At 41.8% G+C, this 27,791-nt stretch overlaps 1 protein-coding gene across 14 annotated transcripts in view; it reads right to left on the reverse strand.

Moving 5' to 3' along the window:
- The window catches only part of Mtus2 (microtubule associated scaffold protein 2), a 620,658-nt gene that overhangs the window by 114,039 nt on the left and 478,828 nt on the right, over window positions 1-27,791 (reverse strand). For all 14 annotated transcript variants that reach the window (XM_078016171.1, XM_078016162.1, XM_078016169.1 and 11 more), the window contains one exon: window positions 18,769-18,980. In XM_078016171.1, the coding sequence (XP_077872297.1) occupies window positions 18,769-18,980 (212 nt within the window). The remainder of the gene's footprint in view (window positions 1-18,768; window positions 18,981-27,791) is intronic.

Genomic DNA, 27,791 nt, shown 5'->3' on the forward strand with positions numbered 1-27,791 from the left:
TCTTTTTAGTTTTTTTTCTTGATATACTTACAAAATCTATAGTTTGATGTAAACATCTTTAGGTTTGTTAAGTCTGCTTGGTGAATGGACCCTTTGATCATTAAGTAATATTCCTCTTTATCCCTGGTAATTCCTTCTGCTTTGGAACCTGCTCTGTCTGATACTCATAGAGCCACTCCAGTTAGTCCTGATGTATGGCTTTCTGCCACATCTTTTTCCATCCCTTTACTTTTTTTTTTTTTTTTTGGAGGGGGGCATGCTACAGACTGAGCGTAGAACCCTGCTCATGCTAGGCAAATTCCCTACTACTGAGCTACAAGCCCAGACCCTTTTGCTTTTAACCTTAATATACTGTTATATTTGAATCATTTTCTTGCTGACAACATATCGTTAGGTCATGCTGTTTTAGCCATACTCTGACCATCTTGGTCTTTGAATTGGTGCATTTAAACCAGAGATCAGCAAAGTCTTCCTATAAAGGGACAGGATTTGAAGCCGTGTGGCCTGTAGGTCTGTCATACTACCCAGCTTTACTCTGGTAGTGAGAAAAAAGCTGCTGACCAAGTAAGGAATGAATGTGGCTGTGTTCCAATAAGACTGCAAATACAAAAGCAGGTTTGGACCAGGGCCACGTTTGCTCACCACTAGTTTAAATCATTACCTTTTTTACATGTTTAAATTTATATCTGCCATTGAATCGTTTTCTGATTGTACTCCTCACCACCTCCTGTTTTTAATTCTGGAGATTTATTTTGGATAAAATGATTGAAGACAGATTATAATGATACATTGTATAAAAATACTAGAAAGTAGTTTAAGAACGTATTTTAAGTAGGGTTCTTACATACTCATAAATAAGTTTGCTCCCAAACCAGCTGGGTGGGGCTGGCTGCCTTCTGCTCAAGCGGAGATACTTTCTTCTCAAAAAAGTACAATTCATGAGTGTGGAGCTGAAGTTCCCTCATATAAAATAAAGTAGTTCCTTTTTTCCCAAAAGAAACAACATCATTACACTACTACATCTTTCTAGTTCTGCAAATCTGAAGCAATCAATCCTCCACTAAATGCATAAATACTTTCTACTCAAAATATTTGTACTATGCAGAGACACAAATCTCCCACACCGACATAGGTCAATCCGTGTTCTCAGCAGAGCAACAAGCGCTTTAGCTATTTTCATGGCGTAGGTTATGATTCCACTTTATGAACATGCACCAGACCAGTCCAAGAAACAACAGCTGCCGACCGTCTAGTCGAACGAGGACAGCGGACAAGAACACGGCCCCGGTGCTGTCTCCACTTTCCTCTTCCCAGAGGCAAGTCCTTGACTTCAGGTCCAACCTGTCTCCCGCCCGCCTCGCTTCCCCAGGCAACGCGGCTTCTGAGAACTCTTCACCGTAGTCTTGGTTTTCTTCCCCATCCTGACATCTTGAAGACGCTGAGTTTGAGAGCAACTCTGACCCCAGCTACAGAAGAGCCTGGGACAGTCTGGGCTTTCCCTACCAAGTAGTGCCCCAAGTTCGTCTTTCCTGGACTGTCTAGGTGGCCTTGTCTTTCCATCCCTGTCACCATCTATGCGTCTCATTCTCCAAAATTGTGCACTGAACATCTTAGTAGTTTGAGGCATCCTGGGCTCCTGTGTATTTTTTTTTCTTTTCCTTATTTTTAAAAATTTGTTCTTTTTAGTTATACATGACAACAGGATGTATTTTGACATATCATACACTCATGGGATATAACTTCCCATTCTTGTGGTGGTACATGATGTGGAGTTACTCTAGTCATGTATCCACATATGAACATAGGAAAGCTATGTCCAATCCATTCTACTGTCTTTCCCATTCCCCTACCCCCATTTCCCACTATTCAATCTGCTAAACCTTTACTCCTCCCTCCCCACTCCCCATCTGTGTGTCAGCATCTGCATATCAGAGAACATTTGGCCTTTTGTTTTGGGGGATTGGCTTATCTCACTTAACATGATAGCCTCCAGTTTCATCTGTTTACCAGCAAATGCCATAATTTCATTCTTTTTTATGGTTGAGTAATACTCCATCGGGTATATGTAGCACATTTTCTTTATCTATTCATCTAATGAAGGGCACCTAGGTTGGTTCCATAGCTTAGCTATTGTGAATTGAGCTGCTCTGAACATTTATGTGGCCATGTCACTGCGGTATGCTGATTTTAAGTCCTTTGGATATATGCCAAAGGGTGGTTGCATTCCAAGTTTTCTGAGGAATCTTCATACTGCTTTCCAGAGTGGATACACCAATTTGCAGTCATACCAGCAGTGTATGAGTGTACCTTTCCCTCACATTCTCACCAACATTTATTGTTACTTTTATTCTTTCTTAGGGAGGGGAGTATGGGGGGGGGTTCCAGGGATTAAACTCAGGGGCACTTGACCACTGAGCCACATCCCCAGCTCTATTTTGTATTTTATTAAGAAACAGGGTCTTACTGAGTTGATTAGTGCCTTGCTTTTGCTGAGGCTGCCTTTGAACTCTCAATCTTCCTGCCTCAGCCTCCTTAGCTGCTGGGATTATAGGCATATGCCACCGGGCCCGGCCATACTTGTATTCTTTACAATTGCCATCTGATTGGATTGAGAGGAAAACTCAGTAAAGTTTTAATTTGCATTTCTCTAATTACTAGTGATGTTGAACATTTTTTAATTTATTTGTTGACCATTCATGTTTCTTCTTCTGTGAAGTGTCTTGTTAGTTCTAATTGTATCCTTTTGTTCTATAGCTTCTTTAGTTTTTGTTTGGAGGATCTATCCGGTGGTGAGAGAGGAATGTCAAAGTCACCCAGTATTATTATGTTGTGGTTTGTTTGCTTTTTGAAATTGAGAAGGGTTTGTTTGACATACATAGAGGCTCCATTGTTTGGGGCATAGATATTTATGATTGTTATGTCTTGTTGATGTATAATCTGATTAACTTTGGCTTGAAGTCCACTTTATCTGATAGGAGGATAGAAACCTCTGCTTGTTTATGAGATCCATGTAGGTGATACGTTTTTTCCCATCCTTTTACTGTCAGGCTATGGGTGTCTTTGCCTATAAGGTAAGTCTCATGGAGATAGCATATTGTTGGTTCTTGTTTTTTAATCCAAACTGCCAGTGTTCGTCTTTTAAAAATATTTTTATTAGTTGTTCATAGACTTTTATTTTACCTACTTATTTATATGTGGTGCCTTGCACATGCTAAACAAGCACTCGACCACTAAGCCACAACCCCAGCCAAATGTTATTATTGAGATATGATTTTTATTCCTTGTCATTTTGATTTATTTCTGGTTTTTAATTTGAATGAGTTTCTCCATTGATTCACTGTTCTCTGTCTCTCTCTCTCTCTCTTTTTTTTTTTTGTACCAGGGATTGAACTCCTGGGTGCTCAACCACCGAGCCACACCCCCAGCTTTATTTTGTATTTCACTTAGAGACAGAGTCTCACCATTGCTGAGGCTGACTTTCAACTTGCAATCCTCCTGTCTCAGCTCCCCAAGCTGCTGGGATCACAGGCTTGCCTGGCTTGATTCACTGTTCTTTTAGTGTAGTTCTTCCCTTTGCTTGTTTTCACTTTTATTTTTCATTTCTTCTTCATGAAGTATCTTATTGAGTATTTTTACTCAATTCACAATTTAGTTGTGAACTCTTTTGTTATCATGGAAGTTTTTTTATTTTATCACCAATTCTGGAGCTTAATTTTGTGGGTGTAGTATTCTTGGCTGACATCTATTTTCTTCTAGAGCTTGTATATATTATTCTAAGACCTCCAGCTTTGAGGGTCTGGATTGAAAGGTCAGCTGAGATCTGGATTGGTTTCCCTCTAAATGCTACCTATTGCTTTTCTCTGGTAGCCTTTAGAATTCTATCCTTATTCTTTATGTTAGGCATTTTCATAATAATATAACTTGGTGTAGATCTGTTGTAATTTTGTATATTTGGGGTCCTGTAAGCCTCATGTATTTGATTTTCCATTAGGCTCTTTAGGTCTGGGAAATTTTCTGATATTATTTCATTGAAAAGATTGTGCATTCCTTTCCTCTGTATCTCTGAGCCTCCCTCTAGCTCCATAAATCTTATATTGGTTTTTTTTTCATGTTATTTCATATTTCTTGAAAGTTCTGTTCATGATCTCTTAACATCTTTTCTCTATGGTCAACTTTGTTTTCAAGATTATATATTTTGTCTTCATTGCTTGAAACGCTATCTTCCAAGTGATGTAGTCTGTTGGTGATGCTTTCAATTGAATTTTTAGTGTGGTTTATTGTTTCCTTCATTTTGAGGATTTCTGCTCCCCTCCATCTCTCTTTATTAAAGTGATCTTTCACTTTCTGTATTTTCTCTTTGATTTCATTCCTTATACCATCCTTTACTTCACATATCAGTTTAACTATGTACATTCTCTGAAATTTCTTCCACTGTGGTGGCAATGGATTGTTATTGGATATCTTGGTGTGTGTTTGGATAATTTGTTTCCTTGCTTTTTCATGTTGTTTGTGTGTCTATCCATCTAACAGTGTGGATCTTAGGCAGATGAGTTTCTACCCTGTGGACTTCTGGTGTCCCTGAAGGTTTCTGGTACCTCACTGGCTGAGAAGCTGCCTGTCTGCTTCTTTGGTTTTATGCCATGCAGCAGCCAAGAGAATGACCTCCTCTATTTCACCATAGTGAGCATAGTGAGTATTTTTTCCTTTGGTTTGTGAAATTTTCAACCTTTTCCTTTAATTAATTTCCCCAGCTATTGGATTTCCTCTATTTCTTGTCTTCATTTTCAGATTCTCTGTCATATTCTTCAGTGCTATTCTTTGCTCATATTACTTTTCTAACTCTTCTAATTGCTCAATGAGGCAGAGTTGATATGATCAGCTGTATTATGACCTTCTCAGGTCTGTGGTATCTTGTGTTCAGATGGATTAATTAAATCCCAATGTTACACACACACACACACACACACACACACACACACACACACACACACACTTCTGACTGAAGATCTCATTCACCTTTCTCCTTAGATACCACAATTTCAATTCTCTTTTTTTGAGATAAAGGGAAACTATTCTATATCTTTTTTGTTGTTTGGAACAGCTAAATACAATCCATTCGGTACCTCATTGACTTCATTTCCCTGTATTTTGTTTTCCACTAGATGAGCCAAAAGTCTACTACAAGCCTCTCTATTAAATTTAATAATACCATCTTTGGTTAGAGTCCTGGTCTCTGTTATCTCAATTACAGAAAATTCTTCAGCCTGCAAATCCATAACTATTTTTCAATCATCTTCAGAAAGTTAACTCATCATATCCCATTGCTATAACCAGAATAGGCTTGTTTGTAAATAGAGGTTGGACATTCTGGGAGCATTCTAGTAGTCCCTTAACCTGTGTCCACACTGCTCAAACACATCACAGAGAGAACCACAGTGCTGAGGTGGGCCAGGGATGTGATGGCTGCATTTTTACAGCATTCTGACTCCTCCCAAGGATAATCCAAAATCCCTGGAGTACCAACAACCTGCTCACATAGATACCTGTAATCCATGAGCCCAACAGATGCTTGGTTATAAACCCAAACGGTTGAACATCAACATTTACTCTCATTACTTTATTGATAATGTTGGATTTCCCAACATATGGATATCCAATATCCACATGTCAAGGTTTGGATGTCAGGTGTCCCCCAAAACCTCATGTGTGAGACAATGCAAGAAGGTTTGGAGGATAAATGATTGGGTTATAGCCTTAACCTAATTAATTCCTGGTGGGATTATTTGAGTGGTAGCTGGAGGCAGGTGGGGTGTGGCTAGAGGAAGTGGTTCATTGGGGGCGTGGTTATAGGGTATACATTTTGTATCTGGACAGTGGAGTCTCTCTCTCTCTGCTTCCTGGTCATCATGTGAGCTGCTTCCCTCTGCCATACGCTCTGCCATGATGCTCTTCCTCGCCTTCAGCCCCAAGGAATGGAGCTGGCCTTCTATGGACCCCTGAAACCATGAGTCCCCTAAGTAAACTAAATTTTTTTCTGGTCAGATCCTTAAGTCCCAACAGCAAAATAGCTGACTTAACACCACACAAAAGCACAGTATTCATATTTGGATTAGTAGTTGGCAAATGAGATAAACACAGATGCAAAACCAAGTGCAATCATAATCTGAGAGTCTGTCATGGTGATTCCATTGAGTAAATTTGACTTTTAATATGGTAAATTTAGTAATATCTATAAATAATTGTTGATGTCTCTAGTTGAGGCTTTGATAATATCAGGTTGATAAAATTCTGAAGAAAAGAAGACAGTCATGTGAAAATGTGCACACTATAGTGGATTAAATAATGTTAGCAATTCCTCCTCTACATTTGTCTCCCAGGTGGAGCTTCAGGGTGTCATCTTCTGGAATCGGGTCATCTTCTGTGTTGTTCCATGCTAGTGGTGGGCTGCATGTGGAGATGCAGCACAGTGGGTGGGACTGTCTCCTCCATTTAAATTTCTCTGCTTCCTCTTTTCTGCTTTATTTTGGGTTATTTGAACATTTTTTTTTAGTATTCCATTTTCATTTATTATTGAACTTATGAATGTAGCGCAAGTAATTTTTAGTTGTTGGTCTGGGAGCTATAACATGTAACTCAACTTTTCACAGTCTAATTAGAATCAATCTTTGACTCCCTAGGTGGACTGAGGAAACCTTACCACCATATGGATCACTTTACACTCTCCCCTGAGTAGTCGTTATCTTATGATGCGCATCTATCTGTACTCCAAACTCCATCAAACACGTCATAGTTTTGGTAAATATACTTTGAAGAACTCAATAAGGAAATAATACCCCATTGTATTTGCCCAGATATTTACCATTTCTATTGCTACTTGTTGTCGTTATTCCAAGTTTTCTTCCGGTATCAATTCCCTATGTAGAGAACTTCTTTAACAGTTCTTTCAGACCAGGACTACAGACAATGAATTCTTTTAGTGTTCCTTCATCCCAGAATGCATTTATTTCATCTTCACTTTTTAATATTGTCACTACTGGATGAAGAATTCTGGGTTGAGTTCTTTCAGCATTTTGAAAATGTTCCACTGTCTTCTCGTCTCCATGACTTATAATGAGAAACCTGTGGTAATTCAAACTGTTGTTTCCCTATAGATCAATGTAGGTCCAGTTTATTCTTTGTTTTCTTTCTTTCTTCCTTTTGCAGTGCTGGGTGATAGAACCAAGGCCTTAAGCATGAAAAGCAAATGATGTACTACTGAGCTATTTCCTTAGCCCTATATGTCTAATTTTTATTTGGCATATTTCAATATTCTTTTCTTTGGCTTTATTTTTTTTTTATCAGTTCGATTAGGATATATCTGGGCATGGATTTCTTTGACCTTATCCTGTTTGAGGTCTACTGGGCTCCTTGAAGTTTTAGGTCTGTCTTTTGCCAAACCTGGGATATTTTCAACCATTATTTCTTTTTGTTATTCAGATTGGACAACTTCTATTGATCTGTCTCCAAGTTCACTATTTTCTATCATTTCTAGCCAGCGAGTTTCTTTTTTTCAGTTATTGTATTTTTCAGTTCTAAAGTTTCCATTTTTTCCTTTATAGATTCGATTTCTTTGATAAGACCTCTGTCTTCCTGTCTTTATTGTCTGTGGATTGGCTTTTGCCAGGCAAGTTGAGTTTTCCTGGTTCTTTGTATGGTGAGTAGTTTCAGATTGTGTTCCAGGCATTTTAAGATATTATGAGACTCTGGGTCTTGTCTAAACCCCATGGAAAATCACTAGCAGGCACACAATCAGACATAGGTTGCTAGCTCCATCCAGCCTTCTGTGGGTTGTGCTGCCAGGGTCAGTGTCGTTTTCAAAGCTTTTGAAGTACTATTAGGATCTGTCCCACATATGAGCCACATGATGATGAGCCTGGCACTTTGGGGGTGCTAGTCTATAGTGTGGCTCGGTTCTCAAAGTCTCCAGGTGCTGTGAGAATGAGATGCACACATGTGTAGCTCAGGGGTGAGCCCAGAGGTTCATAAACATTTCCAAGGGGTCACTGTCTCAAGCTCCTCCTTCACCCCAACCTCCAGAGTTCTTTCTGGTTCCCTGATTCCTCACTGTTATTCTCCAGTTAGTTCACCCTCTCTGAAAGCCAGGACTTGAGTTTCCCTGTTCTGCGATGTGTTCCTACAACTGTGCTCATATCTGTGGCCGAGCAGAGGAAAAAACAGGATAAAAGCAACAGGGGAATCTCCCACTGTCTCGGGATCACAGATCCATCCTCCACGAAGACAGAAAAGTCCTCTTCCCTCAGAGTTTGGCTTTAGCAGGTTCCTGCTGCTACCACAGGGGAGGAGAAAATGGAGGAGTGAGGGGCGGGGGGAAGAAGAGGAAAAGGAGGATGGACGGAAGGAAGGAAGAATAAGAGAAAATGAAGAAGGAAGAGGAGGAAAGAGAAGGAAGAAGAAAACATCAAGGATGACCAGGAAGGGAGAGAGAGAGATCTCCTTAGCTCTCTCTGAATAGTAGAAGTTCCCTTTCCCACTTCTCTGGCCCAAACTAGAGAGCCTCTCCCAGTCTCCCTCTGTCCCTGTGCAGGTGCCCACTCCCAGGGTCCAAGCAACACTGAGTTCAGGATGAGAAATATTGGGGAGAAACACTTGTAAGCTCACCAGCAGTTCTGGGATGCTGTAAGTTGTGGTTTTTCCTTATCTGCCTGTCACAGTTGCTTTCCGTGGGAGGGGCAGGCGGCACGGGAGCCTCTTCTACCTCACCCAGACCTGGAACTCGGTGGAGATCACTTGGATCACCTACTTAATTTTGTGTTTTGGGTCTTCAAACAAGAATTAGTCATTCAGGGAGCAGGGCACGGAGCATAGTTGTAGAGTGCTTGCTGATGGATGTGCAAGGCCCTGGGTTCAATTCCCACCACTGCTAAGCAAAAAAAAAAAAAAAAAAAAAATCAAACAAACAAACAAAAGAAATGGTTTTCCTGAGATGTTCATTGCCAATAATATATATATATAAATCTGAGGAAGAAAAAATAATCTGATCACATTAGGAAGAAGAAAAAATCTAATATCTTTGGTTTAAAAAACTCTCAGGGTTTTACTTTTGAGGGAAACATAGACTCTTATGACTTAACAGCCAGCTGCTTTGACACCTGAATCTTTTTCATGGCTTGCCATGGTGGTGGACAGCCTTCCAAAGATGGTTACTCACTCTCAGGTGACAGACAGAGTGCCAGGCTTCTGTCCAACCTCACAGTTAATCACAACATAGTATCACCATTACCTAGGATTTGATGATTTAGAGCAGCAAGAAACCAATAAATTTTCTCCCTCCCTCATGGTGCCAAATCGTTGTGGAGTTTGAAACATTGCTTCAGGTACTGATACTATATCTTCACTGTCAGAACAGAAATCTCAGCTTGAGATCAAGATGCGATTTTGCACTGAGATTGGGTTTGTTGATGTTAGACTGATACCGGGGTACGGGAAATCAAAGCAAAAACACTCTCATTACTGCCCAAGAAAAAGTCAGGTGTTAATACCCAGATGGCATTACTTAGCACCTTGCTTTTGCTGAGGCTGGCTTTGAACTTGTGATCCTCCTGCCTCAGCCTCCTGAGTTATTGGGATTACAGGCGTGTGCCACTGTGTGAGGCTCCATCCCTTTACTTTTAATCTGACCTTTATATCTAAATTGTGTTTCTTATGGACAATAAATAATTGGGATCTTAAAAAAAATTATTTCTGACTACCCCCCCCTTTTTTCCCCCAGTGCTGAGGATTGCACTCTGGGCCTTGCACTAGGCAGTGGGAGCAACTACCCAGCCCTCCTCCTGTCTTTCCATTGCTTATTTAAAGCACTCACAAAGTGAGTGATGTGGTTAGAGCAACATTTATCATCTTTGCAATTATTTTTTTTTTTTTGTTCACTGCGTTGGTGCTTCCTGCTCCACTGGTCGTCTTCTCCCTCCTTCATTCCTTCAAACCAATAGAATTTTGGCTCTGAATGTCTTTCACATGGAAACCAAAACCAGAAATACCATTGAAGGAGAATTTGAGAGATAATAGCACCTCATTTCTATTTTATCAGCATATTACCTATGATTAGTCTTTGTTTTCAAAAGAACATTGTCAGGTAATAGAGTTTCACTACTTGAGATTTTTTAAATGATTCTTTTTCTATTCTTGGTGGGGCAGAAATAATGGGCTTTTATTCTCTCCAGGGACTAAATTACATGTACAGATAGTTTTGACAGTAGCTTTGTGCAATGTATAATCGTTTTCATGACTTATATCACAGGGAAACTGCTTGCAGTATACCACATAAATCTTATTCTTGCTGTCTTAGTAATATGATTGTCAGGAATAAAATGATAAATGAAAGGAGCTGTGCGGTTTTAATTTCAAACCCAGTTTCAATTAAATTTGTGGAATAAGCGGGTCTGTGATTCACACTTTATCGGACACTGGGGACTAGTACTTGGTTTTTGCAGTTCCTTGGAATTGAAGGTAATGTTTGGCGAATCTTTTCTCTTGAGCACAGAATTTCATTTCCAGGAAGCGTCCTGTAGATGGCGCCATTGCCACTTATCACAGGGGGAAAGGCCGGCCTCACTCAGGTGGCCAAGCTTTGCTAAATCATTTGGTCATAGTGGGTCCAGGACAATCTGGTTTTTTGTTTTTGTGTGTGTATTATTATTATTATTATTACAACAAATACTTGCTTCAAATAGCCAAATATTAGGTGTTTCCTTATTTTGTAGCCCTTTCATCCACTAACTAGCTCCTGGTATTACAATCACTCAAAACATTCAGAAATCCCTCCCTCATTTGGCTTTCCTGAAGCGGGTTCTTCCATCTCCCCCAGTCTCTGAGGCTCCTTTCTGTCTTCTGTCTCCTCTGGGGCCCTGGTCCTGAGCTGGCTCCTACAAAGGAAGCTTCTCAAGACACCGTGCAGGTCTTCTTGCCTCTCCTGTGTGCACTCTCCTGGCGGTCCCATCCCTTTTTATGTGATGTCTCTGTAAATGACGCCAAGTTACTTTCCCAGAGCTCCCCTTTTTCTTGCCTAACATCTCAGGGGCCCCTGAACTCCTTTATGAAAGGAGACCCCAGCATCATCACCCAGAAAGAATCCTGGAAACTAACCTGGGACGCTTGACCAGTCCTGGAGGGACACTGCCTGAACACAGTCAGCACACACAGGGTGGCACTTAGAACCACACTGAAGTTCCTGGAGAGGACGGGAGAGACTAGAATACCCCCAGCATGTGGGCTGAGGTTCCAGGCTGTATCTCCTGAACTTCAAAGGGACAAGTGATGTCTGAGTTAGAAGCACAATTTTGGAGAAATGCCCAGCCCTATAGTGCTGTTTTATTTTCCCCTGGATCTTGAGCATTCATGGTTTCATAAAGTGTACAGTTCCAGAGATTCATTCTCCTCTTTTCTCCTTCATGGTGTAGGGAATCAAACCCCGGGCCACGTGTGTGATAGGCAAATATTTTATCACCAAGCAACACCCCCAGCACTTAGAGATTTCTTAAAAGGGTCCTCATGACCCTTAACATATTTCTGAGATTCATAAACACACAATTCCTAAGTTCTTAGCACTAATATTCCAGAGTTGCTATTCCCATGTATTGTTGGGGCTGCGTGGATAAGGATGGTTCATCCTTAACAGGCAGGTGTGTCATACTTGATCAACACCACCTTCTCTCCCAATCCACTTAATTGTCAGGCTCACAATGAGGTCCTCAGTTCCCTGGCTCTGTGCTCTCCGTTCCATTAAAGACCACGGTCTATTATTATCATTAGTAGTAGTAGTAGTGGTGCTGGGGATTGAACCCAGGGCTTTGTGCATGCGAGGCAAGCACTCTAGCACCTGAGCTGTCTCCCCAGCCCTCGCCTGCATTAGTATTCTACTAGCAGAGCCTCCTATTTATTTTCTGTACCTGGAGTTTCCTTCCTATCACCGTCAGACTCAGGTACAATAATCATCTTTGTAATTCATAGCTTATAACTCTTCCGTGTTCTGTCTGAAACCTCAGTGCCTTCTGGTGGTCTCTGATACAGCCGCCCTTCTCTTTGTTATTTAAGGTCCCCGACTCTTCTGTCCCATTCCTGTCCTCAGTTTCATGCTCCAGGCCAACTGGGCTCATCACCCTCCACCCTATGGCCCTGCCTTTCTCCTGGCTGTGCTGCTCCCTGTGCCTGTCCCCCCATCCCTGGCGCTGCCTGGGTCACCTGATTCCTCCACCTCCGCCTGCTGAGATTTTATTTCTTCTTTCAGGCCCAGTTCACGAGCAACCCTGCTCTGTGCAGGGCCTCCAGTAAGCGTGGCTGGAGGCATCTCTGCTTCCTCCAGCTCCCTCGGTACCCCTCATCCCCGTCCTAGTGACTTAAGTGCCTCAGCTCTGGAATGGGAAGTCAGGGCCCGACAGGTGATCTTCCGTCTCTTGTGCTGGCAAAGCCCACCTACGTAGGAAACAGCAATGTTCTTAGAAATGGAATCAAGTCGACATTTCACAGCGGCTTGTTATTTAAGTGATTTTCCTAAAGAGAGTAATCTAACACATTTTCAACACTGTGATGGTCACATTGCAGGGGTGGGTTAAATTGGGCTGCACGATTAACAGTCACCTCCGCCCCCCGAGGAACGGAGTCTGTGTCAGGTATGAGAGCAGGCGCTCTGAGTTAGAGCCACCAAATTAAACCCCAGAGTCCAGGGTCGGAGAGCCCTCCCTCTAGTCACCCCTGAGGATGGGCTGATTGTGACTCCATTTTTTTAGAAAACCTGAGTTCTAGGAAAGTTGATGAGCCCCTTTCTCACAGGGAAGAGGCCCTGGAGCGGAGGCAACCATACTCATCTCCTTAGCTACTAATTAGTTTCTAAAATTATCTAAAATAATTCTAAAATTAGTTTCTACTTGTTTTTATTTGGAGGGGAGTTTTATCACTTAATTGATCTAGTTAAGTTTCCAGTGACATTTAAGAGACACTTTGGTATTTGTAGAGGCCATAGGTCTAGAGAGGCTGGGTGGTGTGGCCTTGTGACCCACGCTGTTGCTGGTGGCCCACAGGAGGACTGCATTGAATTCTGCGTTAACAGAGTATTTTAAAGGCATGCACTTTGACTGTCACCGGTCTTAAACAACTGTTCACCTGGGTCTGGGGAAAACGAGCAGGCCACCTTTCCAAAGTGACTGGTGAAACTCACACCTGCCCCCATGGTGTCCCTGTGTCCCTCAGGAGGGTGTCATTCCATTTGAAAAAACAAATGAACCATTTATGACAAAGCGTAATAGAAATGGCTCAGTAATGGGGGCGATTAGTTTTTACCTTAACCAAGTATCAGTTCTTATTTGTGAAATTTATATTATCATCGATAAAGTTGGCTTTTATCAGCCTCCAGAATTGAGGATCTTCTATAAATGTTTAGAAGACTTTGCTCCTGAGTCATATTTTCCTCCCATTGTGAGGTTTCCATCACCAACACCCTAGGCCAGGGATTCTTATGACTCCAAAGAGCTGCTAGGGTGTGCCAGGGTTTTTTTTCTCTTGATTTGGAGAATACATTGATATCTGGGGATCAGCTATGAAGTTTCTTTGAGTGAAAGCAAACACTCCACTATATGAGGCCTTACTCCTGTGACACTTGACTCTCTTTAGACTAGTGATCACTGGAACCACCTGTTTACCTTGCGTCTACCACTTCACCAACATTTCCCAAAGGTTCTGTGCTGATAACTGTCAGAAGTGCCAAGCTAGGTGCTCACATTTCCAGTACGCTTTAGGTTATTCAAGATGAATTAAGGGACCAAAAGAGGATAACTACAGGGCACAGTTTATAAGGGGGTAGTGCACAAAATACTATATTTACGTGTTCCTTTTTTAGGATTTAAGGAGCTACAAAGAGCTTAAAATTTCTAATTCTGACCAGGTGGAATTATTGCTTTGATAGCCCCACTGAGCGGGGACTTCTCTGAAACTGGACTCCCTTGGCTGGTGGGCACAATGGCTGCTCTCCTGCTTTTAGAGCTTGAGGGCAGACATTCATCTTGATGAATTCCCGAATTTAAAATCTGAAAGCATTAAATGGTTAAGGCAAGGAAGTAAGCATTTTATAACAGATTCTATCTTTGTTTCTCCTTTCTTCCTCTTTAGTCCACCCTCCTGACCTGACCCAAGAATGGTCAAGAGGAAGAGAGGAAAAACAGGTAGAATCCTTTTGTAAAGGATTCTGCTTTCTTGTGGAGCATTAAAAATGGAGCTGGGCCAGATCCACATCTCCGAGAGAATCACTGAACTTGTCAGAACAGTTCCCCAGGCCTTACTCTGTTCATAAACCATTAACCGATTTGCCAAGAGCTCACAGATAGGGAAGGGGACCCCAAGCAGCAGACCCTGGTCTTTGGGAATTCCCTTCCCACCTATGCTCCTCCTTCCTCTTTACTTGCCCCAAGTCTCACCCTCTCCCCATCCTGGCTCTCCCAAGCCTCCTTCCTGTTCTCAGTATCCAGCTTTCCTCTAAGCACATAGGATTTCTATGGCAACCAGCTAAGATCATTTAAGGTCCTTTTCTGTCCGCACACCAGGTAAGTGTTAACTTTTAGATTAACCTCCCACTTGTTTGGCACTTAGGTTTTCCCCCCTCTTAACTGTATCAAAAGCATCTCGAGGGCTGTGGGAGAGGGAGCGCTTGCATTTTCATATAGTGGAAAGCTTGGGACTTGGATGTGGGCCGACAGGTATTTGTATCTTGGCTGCAGCACTTTCTAATTATCTTTGGAGGGTTACACAATCTCCTTGAGCCCATTTCCCCAAATTCCACGTGAGAATTGTACGAATTTAATTCTGAGAATTCAAACAAAGTATGGAAAGAACCTAGGACACAGTAGGTGGTCCATCAATAGGTGCTCTACTGTTATGTATGAACTCTGCTTTTTATGTAACTTTTTGAATCCTCCATAGACACTTTCATATGCAGAGGCAGCATCTGAAGCATTGACAAAGATCCTCTGATAACTCAAGTGAATTGAGTTTGAAAGGTCAAAGTCAATACATACAAAATACATTGAAAATACACACCCCTGACCAACAACAAGGACAACTAAACATAGATAAAGCATATGTGGTAGGATGTTAATAAGTGCTAAATATAGATGATGGGCATTTGGGTCTAATTCTTTCTACTCTTCTGAATTAAAAAAAAAAAGTTGGAACAAAAGATCAGACAGTAAAAGCAACAAGATTATTTTATACTTTGGGAGAAAGAGGGTTGATGCATGTTGTGGTTTAGATGTGAGGTGTCCCCCAAAAGCTCACTGTGAGATAAAGCAAGCATTTTCAGGGGTGAAGTGATTAGATTATGAGAGTTGTGTCCTAATCAGTGGATTAATCCATTTATAGGGCTTAACTGGGTGGTAACTGTAGGCAGGCAGAGTGTGGCTGGAGGAAGTAGGTCATTGATGGCTTGCCTTTGGGGTTTACATTTTGCACCCAGTGAGGGGAACTCTCTGCTTCTTGTTGTCATGCTCTGAGCTGCTTTCCTCCTCCACACCCTTTGGCCATGGTGTTTAGCCTTACCTCAGGCCCAGAGCAATGGAGGTGTCCATCTGCAACTCTGAAACCACGAGTACCAAATAAAACTTTTCTTCCTCTAAAATTGTCCTTGCCTGGTCTTTTGGTCACAGTGGCAAAAGGCTGACTAAGACAGTGCTATATTGATTTTTTTTTTTTTTATTAGGCACAGCAAGTACATGCTACACTTTGGATCTGGAATGTCTACCAAGGGTCCATGTGTTCAAAGCTGAGTCACCACAGTGAACTATTAGGAGGTGGAGCGACCTTAGGAGGTGGGAATTAATGAGAGGTATTTAGGTAATTAGGCGGCAACTCCGAAGGAGACTCCTTTGGTCTTTCTCTCTTTGTTTCCTGGCTCCTGACATGAGAACTTTTGCTCCATCATATATTCTTGCCATGATGTGCTGCCTCACAATAGGCCCAAAGTAAGAGGGTCGTTCTTGGTCTGGAATATCCAAAATGTCAAGACAAAATACCCCCCCCCCAGACCATCTCTCTCTCTGGTACCAGGGATTGGACCCAGAGGCACTTAACCACTGAGCCACAACCCCAGCCTTTTTTTATTTTTTTAATTTTGAGACAGGGTCTTGCTAAATTGGTCTTGCTAGATGCCGTGCTAAATTGTTGCCACCCTCCTGTTGCAGCCTCCCAAGCTGCTGGGATTATAGGTGTGTGCCACTGCACCTGGCTAAACCTTTTCTTTTTATGAATTGATTATCTCATGTGATTTGTTATAGTAATGGAAATCTTACTAATAAAGTACACAAAATTTTTTTTGACATTAGTTTTCATGCTTTTTTTGCTTTAACTAATAATAACTAAAAAGCAAGTTTTAAAAGCATCACCTACTATCACATGTATAAAATTAATGTTAAAAGGTGACAAAAGCCAATATGAAAAACATTTTAAAATATAATAAATCTAATTAAATTAAATACACCTTCACATGCAACATGTAAAACTTGATACTGCAAGGTGAAACATAACCACTTTGTACAATAGGATCATCTGCTGGATTATTTCATGGATTAACCACCAGGGGACACTAGAGAGTAGCATTCCCAGGAACCACGTAGCAAGAGAGAAATTCAGACCATTCAACCTGACACGGAGAAGTGTAAGTCCCGGAGAGTCACACTCATTACTACACCAACCCAGAGGTCTGGGGCGGTGGATTTCAGCAGATCTGTTTGGTCTGTTGGGGAACATGCCTGACTGCAGGGGCAGAGCTGCCTGGAGCCGACGCAAGTGTGAGGCTGGTGTTGACACCTCAGTGTGGCGTCTTAGGCTCCCTGGAGGCTGGGCTGAGGCAGTGTCAGAGCTGACACTCTCACAGCCGCTCTGCCGTGAGCTGTAAGCTCGGGGCAGAAATGGAAGATTCTCATCTGGGCTTCTAGGCCTTTCTTTAGTGAAGAGACTTGTTTTTAATACTTTCTAAGTGGCACCAGCACATTCAGAAAAATAGACATATTGAAGAGCTATAGAAAGCATATTTAGAAAAGTTATTTAGAAAAATTATTTCTATTCTTAAAGCACCATCCAGGCCAAACCCTTTATGTATGTATATAGGTTGAGGATCTCTTATCTGAAATGCTTGGGACAGAAGTGTTTTGCATTTCAGAATTTTTTTTTCAGATCTTGGAATATTTGCATATACATAATGAGTTGACTTGGGGATGGGACTCAAGTCTAAACATGGAAATCATTTATGTTTCATATATACCTTATATATGTATATAACTCTAAGGTGATTTTTTACAATATTTTAAAAGTGCACCTTGTTTTGACTGCATCCCGCCACGTGGCTCAGTTCATTGAGTGCTTTAAACAAAACAGAAAAGAGCTGACGAAAAAGAGCAGCTCAGGCTTCCATGCTGGAGGGGAGGGAGGGTGTAGGATACCATAAAAGCCAGAGTGCTCTACACCTAAAGGCTCAGATGATAAATAAAGCCAGAAGCCAGTGGACATAGGGCTGCTTAATATTCTTCTGCGTTTTTAAATTAGCCAGAACTTCAGTTAGTTCACTTTCTTATTTGGGAGGAATTTATATTGCATTTCTACTTCTTCCCATTTATAGGCACCAGAAGGTCCACATGTAAAACTCAAAATGACCATTCATTGCTATGTTCAGATGTGGTTTCTCCCCGACCCACCGCAAAACGCATGTAGAAATCTGGTTACCAAAGTTGAGACCAGATCAGCTCTTATGGGAACAGATGAGTTCTTCAGGGGGTGGGTCGTTGTTATAAAGCAGCGGCTCAGCTCCTTTGTGCCCTCCCTCTCTTTGCAGGTGTTGCCTGCCCTTCTACTTCCCATCATGACCTCCACAGCACAGGGGCAGGCCCTCACCGGAAGCTGAGTAGATGCTGGCACCATGCTCTTGGCTTTCTAGTCACCAGAACTGTGAGTCAAAATGAACTCCTATTTTTTTTTTTTTTTACTAACACCCAGTCTCAGATGTTCTGTGATAGCAACAGAAAATGGACTGAGATATTCACAGTATTTAAATCTCCAATTCGGTTGCACCCCCAAGCACTCTTGGAGTTGGAGCACTAAGAGAGTCAGATACCAGGCTGCCACCAGCCTCTATGCCATGGTGAGATGGGAAGCTTCATTCTCCACACCTAATAACAAACTCAGAGTTCAGATGGCCCCAGGAGCCCCAGACATTTGCTGAGAAGCAAAAAACACTTTCTGCAATGTTCAGAGAGAAATCGAACACAGAAAAGATCCCTCCACCCCCTGCTTCTGAACACTGAGACCAGGGCCCTGATAGGAGGCCTCAGACCTGCACATTTCATTTCCCACCAGCCAAAGGGGTGGTGCTGTGGCCCTGCCTCCCTTTCATTGGAAATGAGCCGAAATTTCAGAATCTGTTCATTTGTTTTTTGAAAACAATTCCACTTTCATTTCACTTCAAAGATCTCAACTTAAAAATATTAATGTGTACCCTCCCCTTTCATTTTTACATAATTTTCTCTTTGGGGATGATGGTTACCTAGTATTTTTTCCAGAACACATTTGTTGACACATGAGGATAATCTTGGCCCCTAAACATTACAGGGTGCTGCAGAAGATTCTGTGTGACCTTCTGACCCCAAACTCAAACTGCGACACATACTCCATGGCCATCACCATAGACGCCCTTGTCAAAGTCCCCAAACAAGCTGCCCTTACCAAACGTGGCCTTACCTTTCCAAAGAAATGTTGAGTGGACACGGCCAAAGCATCAAAGCCACAGATGGCCCTCCTCAGCTCCCCCTGAATGAGGCCAAGCTGCCGGGCCTGCCGTTCACACCGGTCCTTCAGTCGCTGGACCAGCTGCCGCTCAGCCTCCCGGGCCTGCAGGTCAGGCTTGGGTGCAAATCCATTTCGAGGAACCACAGTCCTCTGCTTTGGGTAACCTATAAAAAAAAAAAAAAGAAAAGAAAAGATGCATTCAACACACTTGTGACAACAGTTTCTTATAACAGAGTTCGTTAAGAGCAAGTTTGGCAGAGAAAGAATTGCTGCAGTTTGCCATTTTAAGTATTAAAAAAGAAAAGAGAATAAAACCCAGCCAGGGACTTAAATTATTCACTCTGTTTATGTGGTTCTAAGTGCAAAGTTTTATGCTTAGAAAAAGGATAACAGACAAAAATCACCAAATGCCTTCCAGCTTCTGACATTTCTCTTAGGCCTGCTTGGAAAGACTGAAGCAGGTGCTTTTTCTTTCTTTTTTCTTAAAGAGGATTGATATTGGACAAAGGAAAGACAGTGGAGTGAATCTGACATATGAAAACAACACAATGAATCCCACCACTGTGTACATCTGTAAGAATGGGGTCCTAGCTAGAGTAAGATATATTCCATGCTGGTATGATCATATCAAAATGGACTCTGCTGTCATGTTTAACTACAAAGAACCAATAAAAAATAAAAATAAAAAAGGGGATTGCTTTTAGAAAATGTCAAATGGGAAATCAATCAATTCATACAGATGGAAGTCAGACTCAGGAAACATAGCCACCTGGTCCTTGGGCCCCAGGTGGCAAACCCTCCATATTCCTTCCCTCCTTCAGATGGCAGCGCTAGTACCCTGCCTTCAGTGCCAGGTTCAAATCACAATCCAGATCTCCTCTGCTCCCAGGACTTCTGACTTTCAATTTCTACACAGCACCCATGTATGGCAAGTCCCCTCCAATTTGTTCCCCAGTGTGACTTTGTTTTACCCTAATGGCTAAGAGTCTCGTCCTGGCCACGCTCACCTTTCATGGTGCTTCTCATTCTTCCCTGCCCTGCAGCCGGAGTGACCTCTACAGACACAAGTTCGTCACCTGCATGGACTCCTTTGCTGCTCTCCATGGCGGTGCAAGGAAAGCCCACCCTCCATGCCTGCCCCACAAAGCCCCCCCAGGCATATGGGGGAAGCTGCAGGACCAAGAAGAAGGAACCAGGAGCCCCACTTGGGACTGAGGGCTGGCATGGTGGCAGTGGGGAGAGGGGCATTAAGGAGAGGTGACTTTTAGGCTAAACTTTAAAAGAAGAGAGACTCCAGGAGAGAGCACAGAGGAAACCAGTCCACTCGGAGCAAGGACCCCCAGGGGAGCAGCATCCTCCTGAAACCCCTGTCACAAGCGGAAAGTCAGTGGTCAGCCGTGGACTTACACCCAAAGGCTGTTCCTTCCTGTGCTCAAGTATTCACCCTTCTAGAGGACGGGACTCGGACACTGACCGTCACAATCATGAATCACCTGCAACATTTCAAATGTTCCTTCTTCCTCTTTTGCCTTTTTCCCTTTCGTAAATATCAGGGAACAAACTATAAAACAAATGAGAAAATGATAGCTTCCTCGGTACCCGATAGGACACACGGGACAGTAATAGGCTCGTGAATACACAGGTGGCCTCATTTTTTTGAGGGGGAAAGTGGTTTATGGATCTAAATACTTCTGATTGTTCATTTAATGACAACCATGCTCATTTTTCCTAAATCTTCCTTCTGTTCCAAGTCATCAGAGAGTGCAACGCAATCTTACACATGACATATCTCAAATTCTTGGAATTTAATGGAATGGCAGGCTATGAAAGTATTGCTTCTGTTTTTGTGAGATCAGAGAATATAATGTTTCAGAAAATTCACGTGCATGTTATAGGCAAATCAATCTTTGTGTGTGCTTCATCTACACACTCTCAGTCCTAAATACAAGACTAACATAACCACCTAAAAGACACAAAAAGTGTGGAATTTTACAGCCTACATTCAACTCTAAGACACAGTCTAAGACCTAAAGTAGATTTTTCCCCCCATAACTACTACTGTTTGTCATTTGATTGTTGTGGTTGGTGAATTTATAAAACCCTTCAGGGCTTTAATTAATGCATTGAGGCCCCGGGTAGGTACCTGACACTGTCACATGGAGGGTAGTTCTTTAAAGGAATGATAAAACTTGCTTCCAGCTCAGTGAATTAAAGCTAATTGCCACCTATATTTTATAGTGTCGCCTTAGAGCATGTGGCCCTTAGAACGCTCACTGTCCTGAATTTTCAGCTGTCAGATTTGTTCCTGGGTGGAATGCCTCTTAGGACTTATCATCTTTAAAATGATTATCATCTTGATCATTGTTAATCCTTAGGTTAGAACGCATCCTCAATGGTAAATGGACAACATAAAAGGATTTCATAAAATCCCCTTATTGGCCTTTACTTTGACATTGTTGACATTATTATACTGCTTTTACTCACACTCAAAATTCTAGTGTTCTGTGGAAAAACAGTGCAGTCAGCTGACATTTCTACTCCTGGGGCCACCAAACAGCTGGTGTTCTGAGCCAAGACAGAGGCTCCCAAAAGATCAACTTTTTGGATCAACACACCAAGCAGAAGAGGAACTGCTCTGGGACCCCCAACCACCTCCTGAAAACAATCCTTGCTTGGGAACCTTGTTAAATGGATCATCGTGCTCAGTGCCTTCTATAACATGACAAAGACCCAGTCCCTGGAGCTTAGACTTTGGAAGAGCTGAGAAATGAACTTGGCTGTGAAGTTCTCTACTGATTTTTAGTTTAAAAGCGATCAGCCATTTTCTAAATACAGTTGGTCTTCGCTGTTCACAGATTCTGCATCTGAGGATTCAACCAAGTACCAGTGGAGCTTCTTCCTCTTGTCAGTATTTCTTAAACAACGGAGTTGAACAGCTATTTACATAGCACTTACATTGTGTTAGATAATATAAATAATCTAGAGATGACAAAGCACACAGGAAGATTGTGTAGGTCCTCTACAAATACTATGCCATTTTACATACAAGGACTTTGGTATCCAAGGGAATCCCGAAACCAATCCCCCCTGGATACAAAGGGAAGACTCTGTGTAAAATGTTACTTTTCCTCAGACAAATAATCATTTTTACTGTTGGAGACCCATTTTTACTGTTCACTAGAAACAAGATTTTTTAGAGTCAACTTCGAGTTAACTCCCTGAAGTATCATTCTGTCATCTGTTTTCCTGTCCCCAAGGATGGTCCATAAAGACAGTGTCACAGGCTCCTTTGCCAAGGGGGGGAGAGACAGCTTGTGTGGGAGTAGATGACAGACACCTAAGCAACCTCATCTGTGGCAAAAGAGGTAGACAGCACAAAACGAGGAGAAAATGCCAATCTGCTGGGAAATACGGGGTTCATGGCACGACTAGAGGGTGGTGCTCTGAGCCAAGGCAGAGGCTCCCAAAGGATCAACTGGAGGACGGTGGTCACCTGGAGCTCACAGACTGCATGGCGGGCAATGGGGCGAGAAGTGGTGATGGCCACTCACTCCTGACTCTGACAAATGCTTTTCTTGGAAGAGCTGCCACTCAGGCTTTAAAGGAGGGCATGCTGTGTCCCTGAAGACCCCTCCACGCGCTGGATCTTTGTCACCTCCTCCTTTAAATCTGTTCTTTCAGGGTTTATGGTGCTTCTCCTAAAAGTCAAAAGCAGCCACACAGGCGGAGAGAGCCTGCTCATCTCTTGCCAAGGAACCAAAGCTCTGGTCTCCTACGGTATCGTTCTAATTCCACCCAGGGACTAGGAACCTGAGATTAGTGAATGAAGACCCTCAATGCAGGGCTTATCAATGGTTTTGAAGTCTTCATTTTTTTTCATATTTTTTCTTAGTGCATCCTAGTTGTACATAGTGGTAGGAGTCATTGTTATGCATTTGTACATGCACACAATATAACAATTCAATTTGGCCAGTCTCACTCCAGTGTTGAAGTCTTCTTCCTCTTGAATTTGGTCAATGTCCTAACAGAAGAGTAGAAAGACCAGTTTTATATTGACTGGCTCTTGTACCCTTCTCAAATATTTTTAAATTTTAAATTTATTTTTAAGAGATGCATTAAAACATAAAAATTGTACATATTTATGGGGTGGGGGCACCGTGTGATTTTGTTCTGTTCTGTTTCACATTTTAAGGAGCTGGGGATTGAACCCAAGGCCTCCTGCATGCTACGGAAGTGCTGTGTCCCTGAGCTCCACCCTCACCCTCCAGGATGTTTTCATGCAAACCTTGTCTGATGTCTGAAGGTGAACACATTGTCTCCTCAAACACTATTTTTTTGTGGTAAAAACATACAAACTATTTTTTCTAGTTTTTTTTTGAAATAGATAGTACATTATTGTTATCTACAGTCATCTTATTGTACAACAGCACCCCAGAACTTCTTGCTCCTATTTAACGATAATGGTACCTATTCATCAACCTCTCCCCATCCTTCCCAGCCCCCTTCTTTCTCCAGCCCCTTGGTAGCCACTGTGCTCCTCTCAACATCTTTGAGATCAACTGTTTTAGGTTCCACCTATGAATGAGATGATGTGGTGCCTGTCTTTCTGTTCCTGGCTTATTCCCTTTAACATAACGATTTCTAGTTCCTTCCACGTTGCCTCCAATGAGAGGATTTTATTCCCTTATAAGATTGACTAGTATTCCACTTAAGTGTGCATGTATGTGCATGTGTATCACATTTTTTAAACTATTTATCAGTTTATTCCGTATCTTTGCTATTGTAAGTAATGCTGCACCCAAAATGGAAATGCAGGTATCTCCTTGACACACTGATTTCATTTCTTTTGAGTATATATCTAGTAGTGGGATGGCTGGATCATATGGTAGTTCCATCTTTAGTTATTTGAGGAGCCCCGTGCTGTTTTCCATAATGATGTACTAATTTACAATCATACCATCGATATGCAAGTGTTCCCTTTTCCTGTTAATGAGTCATATTCTCAAAGTACTGCTTTTGAATGAAATATAAAATATACCAGGCCCTACAGACACCTGATTTCTCATGGATGCTTCATGTCTTGAGGTTTGTCGGGGACCAAAATGCTTGGCTACTTTTGTTGAGCACTTTCTCTGTGACTGATGATAGCAAGGCACAGGGGTGGGTGTCCGATTGTCCTTCCTGGGTTCTTCCCCCTTCAGTGCCAGCGCTGCTGAACAACTCTGGCCCATTCACAAATTCTTTTCATCCATTGTACTGGCTGCAGCAGACTGGTTGGGGCAGATTGAATCTGTGTTGATCTAAGTGACAACTGGCAACCTGGAGGCCCCGGGGGGAAATCCAGCACACTGGCAGCATCACCAAGGTGAACGCGAACAGTTTGCGTGCAGAGGTTGAGCTGTAAACAGTTTGCGTGCAAAGGCTGAGCACTGGGGAGGACACAGGGTTTGAAAATGGAAAGAGAATATTAAAAATTCATCCGCAGCCATCCGGGCACTTCCGGAGGATTGGAATGGATAGAAAAGCTTGGCTCGGTTTTTAAACTGGAAAGCTTAATGGATATAATAACAGAGAGTGCCACACTGGAGCCTGCATGTTTACATCCAAGGAGGCCTGCGACCTTCACACTTGTAAACCAGAAGGCAGGTCATGAGGGGACACGGCTTTGATAGCTTCTCAGTTTAAGGGAAAGCACTCTGTGAGTTTGATCAACATCCTAACAGACAGCAGGACATCCCAGGGGACACAGGAGTTGAGGTCTTTGAGGACTTAGGGCTTATTTTTATTAAACCAATCTAAACGTATTTCAGAAAATGTTTCCTGTGTCACACAGTTTTTTCTACGTGGTCTTGGCAACTGTTTGCCTGGGATTGGCTACTGAGGGGGAAAGGAGGTGGAATAAGGGTGGAAAATGTCTTTCCAGCCAGTCTGAAGTATGGGTGGAGGTAGAAATTAGGCAATTGGGCAGCATCCAGCCATACAACAAAGGAGCGATTTGTTATGCCCCAGAAAGCAGAGGTCTGTGTCTCCAACCCTGAGGAGGGAGCAGATTCTTTTCTATTTTGATGGAAAGGAGAACAGAAAAAATAGGAAGGTACAATCCATTCAGGGCTTCTAAAGCCAACCATGAAAAATTCATTAACTAAATAAACACTATTTACATAAAATATAAGTTGGTATAAAATATTCTCATTTTCAGAAAACTTATTCATAAGAAGCATGGGTTCTATATATCAAGGTTAAGCCTGAACTTCTTCTTTCTCTGAGTTTGAAAAATGGTGGTTCAATAGTGGCATGGTAACCACCAAACTTTCATACAAATAAATACAGCTATCTCTGGACATGGTGGAGGGATCAGACTTACCCTCTCCCCCCAAACTACCAAAAAAATCATGGCCAAAATACATAAGCCAATGTTTTTTCAAGACTCTGAACCTCAGGTGATGAAGCCCAGCGATCCCTAAGAGTTGAAAAGAAATGGGGGAAGGCTACCATTAACTCTATGGTGCAGGGAATCAGAGGACCTAAGTGGAGCTAGGGACGTCCGTGAGTTAAGAAAAGAGAGGGCAGAGCTCCACAGAGAGAGAAACGTGAAGAAAGCACCCGAGGCTGGGAAAGACCCGGGTCAAGGACAAGAGGAACAGTCCTTAGAGTTCACAGAGGTCAGACACAGACCGCCTTTTCTCCAGCCAGAGTACAACAGCTCATGTTCATGGGCACCAAGGACAGTGCTCCGAGGGCTTTTGCCTCTGTAGTATGGTAAAATCCTGAAACTAATGACTACTAGATGTACCTAGTTGATGAAGCTGCAACGCAAGAACCAAATTGATCCAACTTTTTTTTTTAAAGAAATGCAACTTTATCCAAGAAAAAGGCTTTAAAAATAGAAATAAAAATATATGTAGCATGCAAAGAGGAAAAATTCACTATGTTTGGCATCTAAAGATTTATTAGGCATGCAAAAAAGCAGGGGCATACAAACCATAATGAAAAATTTTAAACCACTGAAACTGACCAATGACACAGGGAACAGAATTTCTTGATAAGGATATTAAAACAATTATTATGGCTATATTTATATGCTTAAGAAATACAGGGATGACTCAACATATTATGTAGAGTCAAAGAAGATGAAGAAGACCCAAATAAAAATTCTAGAGATATATCCCCCAATGTCTGAGATGAAATTTATAGTAGATTAGACACTACTGTTAGGAAAAGATAAGTGACTTAAATGTTCATGACAGCATTAAAAAGAGTAGCCAGAATGTCAAAAACCCCAAAATGCTAAGTGATGCATAGATAAATAAAATGTGGTATGTCCATTCAGTGGAATATTATTCAGACATAAAAATGGATGATTCATGTGATGACATGGTTGATCCTTGAAAATCTAATGCTAACTGAAAAAAGCAGATAATAGAGGCCACATATGGAATGATTCCATTTATATGAAACATCCAGGGTAGTTACATCCATAAAGCAGAGAGCAGATAAGTGGATGTCAGGGGCTGGTGTATGAGAATGATTGATAATGAGAACAGAATTTTTCTTTGAGGATGGAAATTTTTGGAATTGAAGATGATGATTACACAATCTTGTGAATATACTAAAACTCACTGAATTTTAAACATCAAGGGTGAACTTTATGATATTTGAATGATAATTTACCTAATAAAAAGACTTGCTAAGGATATTTTCATAGACCTATTTGAAGACAGAGATATTTTACTGCCATTTAATCCAAAATTTTTCACTTATCTTCAGCTTGAAAACTGTGGTATAAATATTATTCCCATTTTAGAGAAGAAGAAACTGAGGCTCAGAGAAATTATGCAATTTTCCCAAGGTCACAGATCATGTTGGCCACTGAGCCAGGATTTTGAGCCAATTCAATCACTTTATGTCTCTAGGAGCATGCCCATGAAAGCGATAGTGGGATCCTGGGGACTTTCTCTTCTTCTTTTGCTCCCTGGCTTGTGATATCAGTAGTTTTTCTCTACCACACACTCTTGCCATGATGTGATGCTTTGCCACACGCCCAAAAAACAGTGAGGTTAATCATGCACTGGAATTTCAGAAACCATGAGCCTTCTTTCTTTATAAGTTGGTTACTTCAGGTATTTTATTATAGTGATAAAAATATCTGGTTAACCCACAAGTAAAGGGACAGAGATGAGGAGCATGAACAATTTTTTCATAAGCCATACAAATGGGGAGACAAAAGTATTAGTAATATGAAGGTCAGGGGAAGTTTATTCTAGCTTGTTTTGTTTTAGGGATGGAAGAGATGACAGAAAATATAGCCCTTTCCCTCATTCAATTTACCGATCAGCAGGAGAGAGAACTCCTTAAATTCACCACCCAGAAATCTTCCCCTAGTTTGATGTCATTTGAAGGCTCAAAGACCTGATGTAGGCACGAAGGGTTTCAGTTGATCATTGATATTCAGTAATGTAAAGAAAGAAGAGATATTATCAGAAAGGAGTAAAGGGTAATCCCAGAAGCTTGGGAGGCTGAGGCAGGAGGATCACAAGTTCAAAGCCAGCCTCAGTAAAAATGAGGTGCTAAGCAACCCAGTGAGACCCTGTCTCTAAATAAAATACAAAATAGGGCTGGGGATTAGTTCAGCGGTCCAATGCCTTTGAGTTCAATTCCCGGTACCAAAAAAAAAAAAAAAAAAAAAAAGAGTAAAGAAAGAAGCAAGGAGCAAGTTTTTCAGCTTAGGAATAGAAAGATTGTATCTCTCAGATCTCTCCACCATGGCTAGGTAGCATTTCCACATTGACCATTCTCCAGGGGTAGCTTGACTCCACCTATAACAGGAAAGATCCTAAACTGAGACTTCAAAATATTGCTCCTACATGTGAATATCCTGCTGCTATAGATTGAACGTTTGTGTCGCCTTGGAATTTCCATATTAAGGCCCTAATCCTCAAAGTGATGGCATTTGGAAGGTGCCTTTAAGAAGTAGT

Source organism: Ictidomys tridecemlineatus, chromosome 6, assembly GCF_052094955.1.
Source record: "Ictidomys tridecemlineatus isolate mIctTri1 chromosome 6, mIctTri1.hap1, whole genome shotgun sequence".
NCBI lineage: Eukaryota > Metazoa > Chordata > Mammalia > Rodentia > Sciuridae > Ictidomys > Ictidomys tridecemlineatus.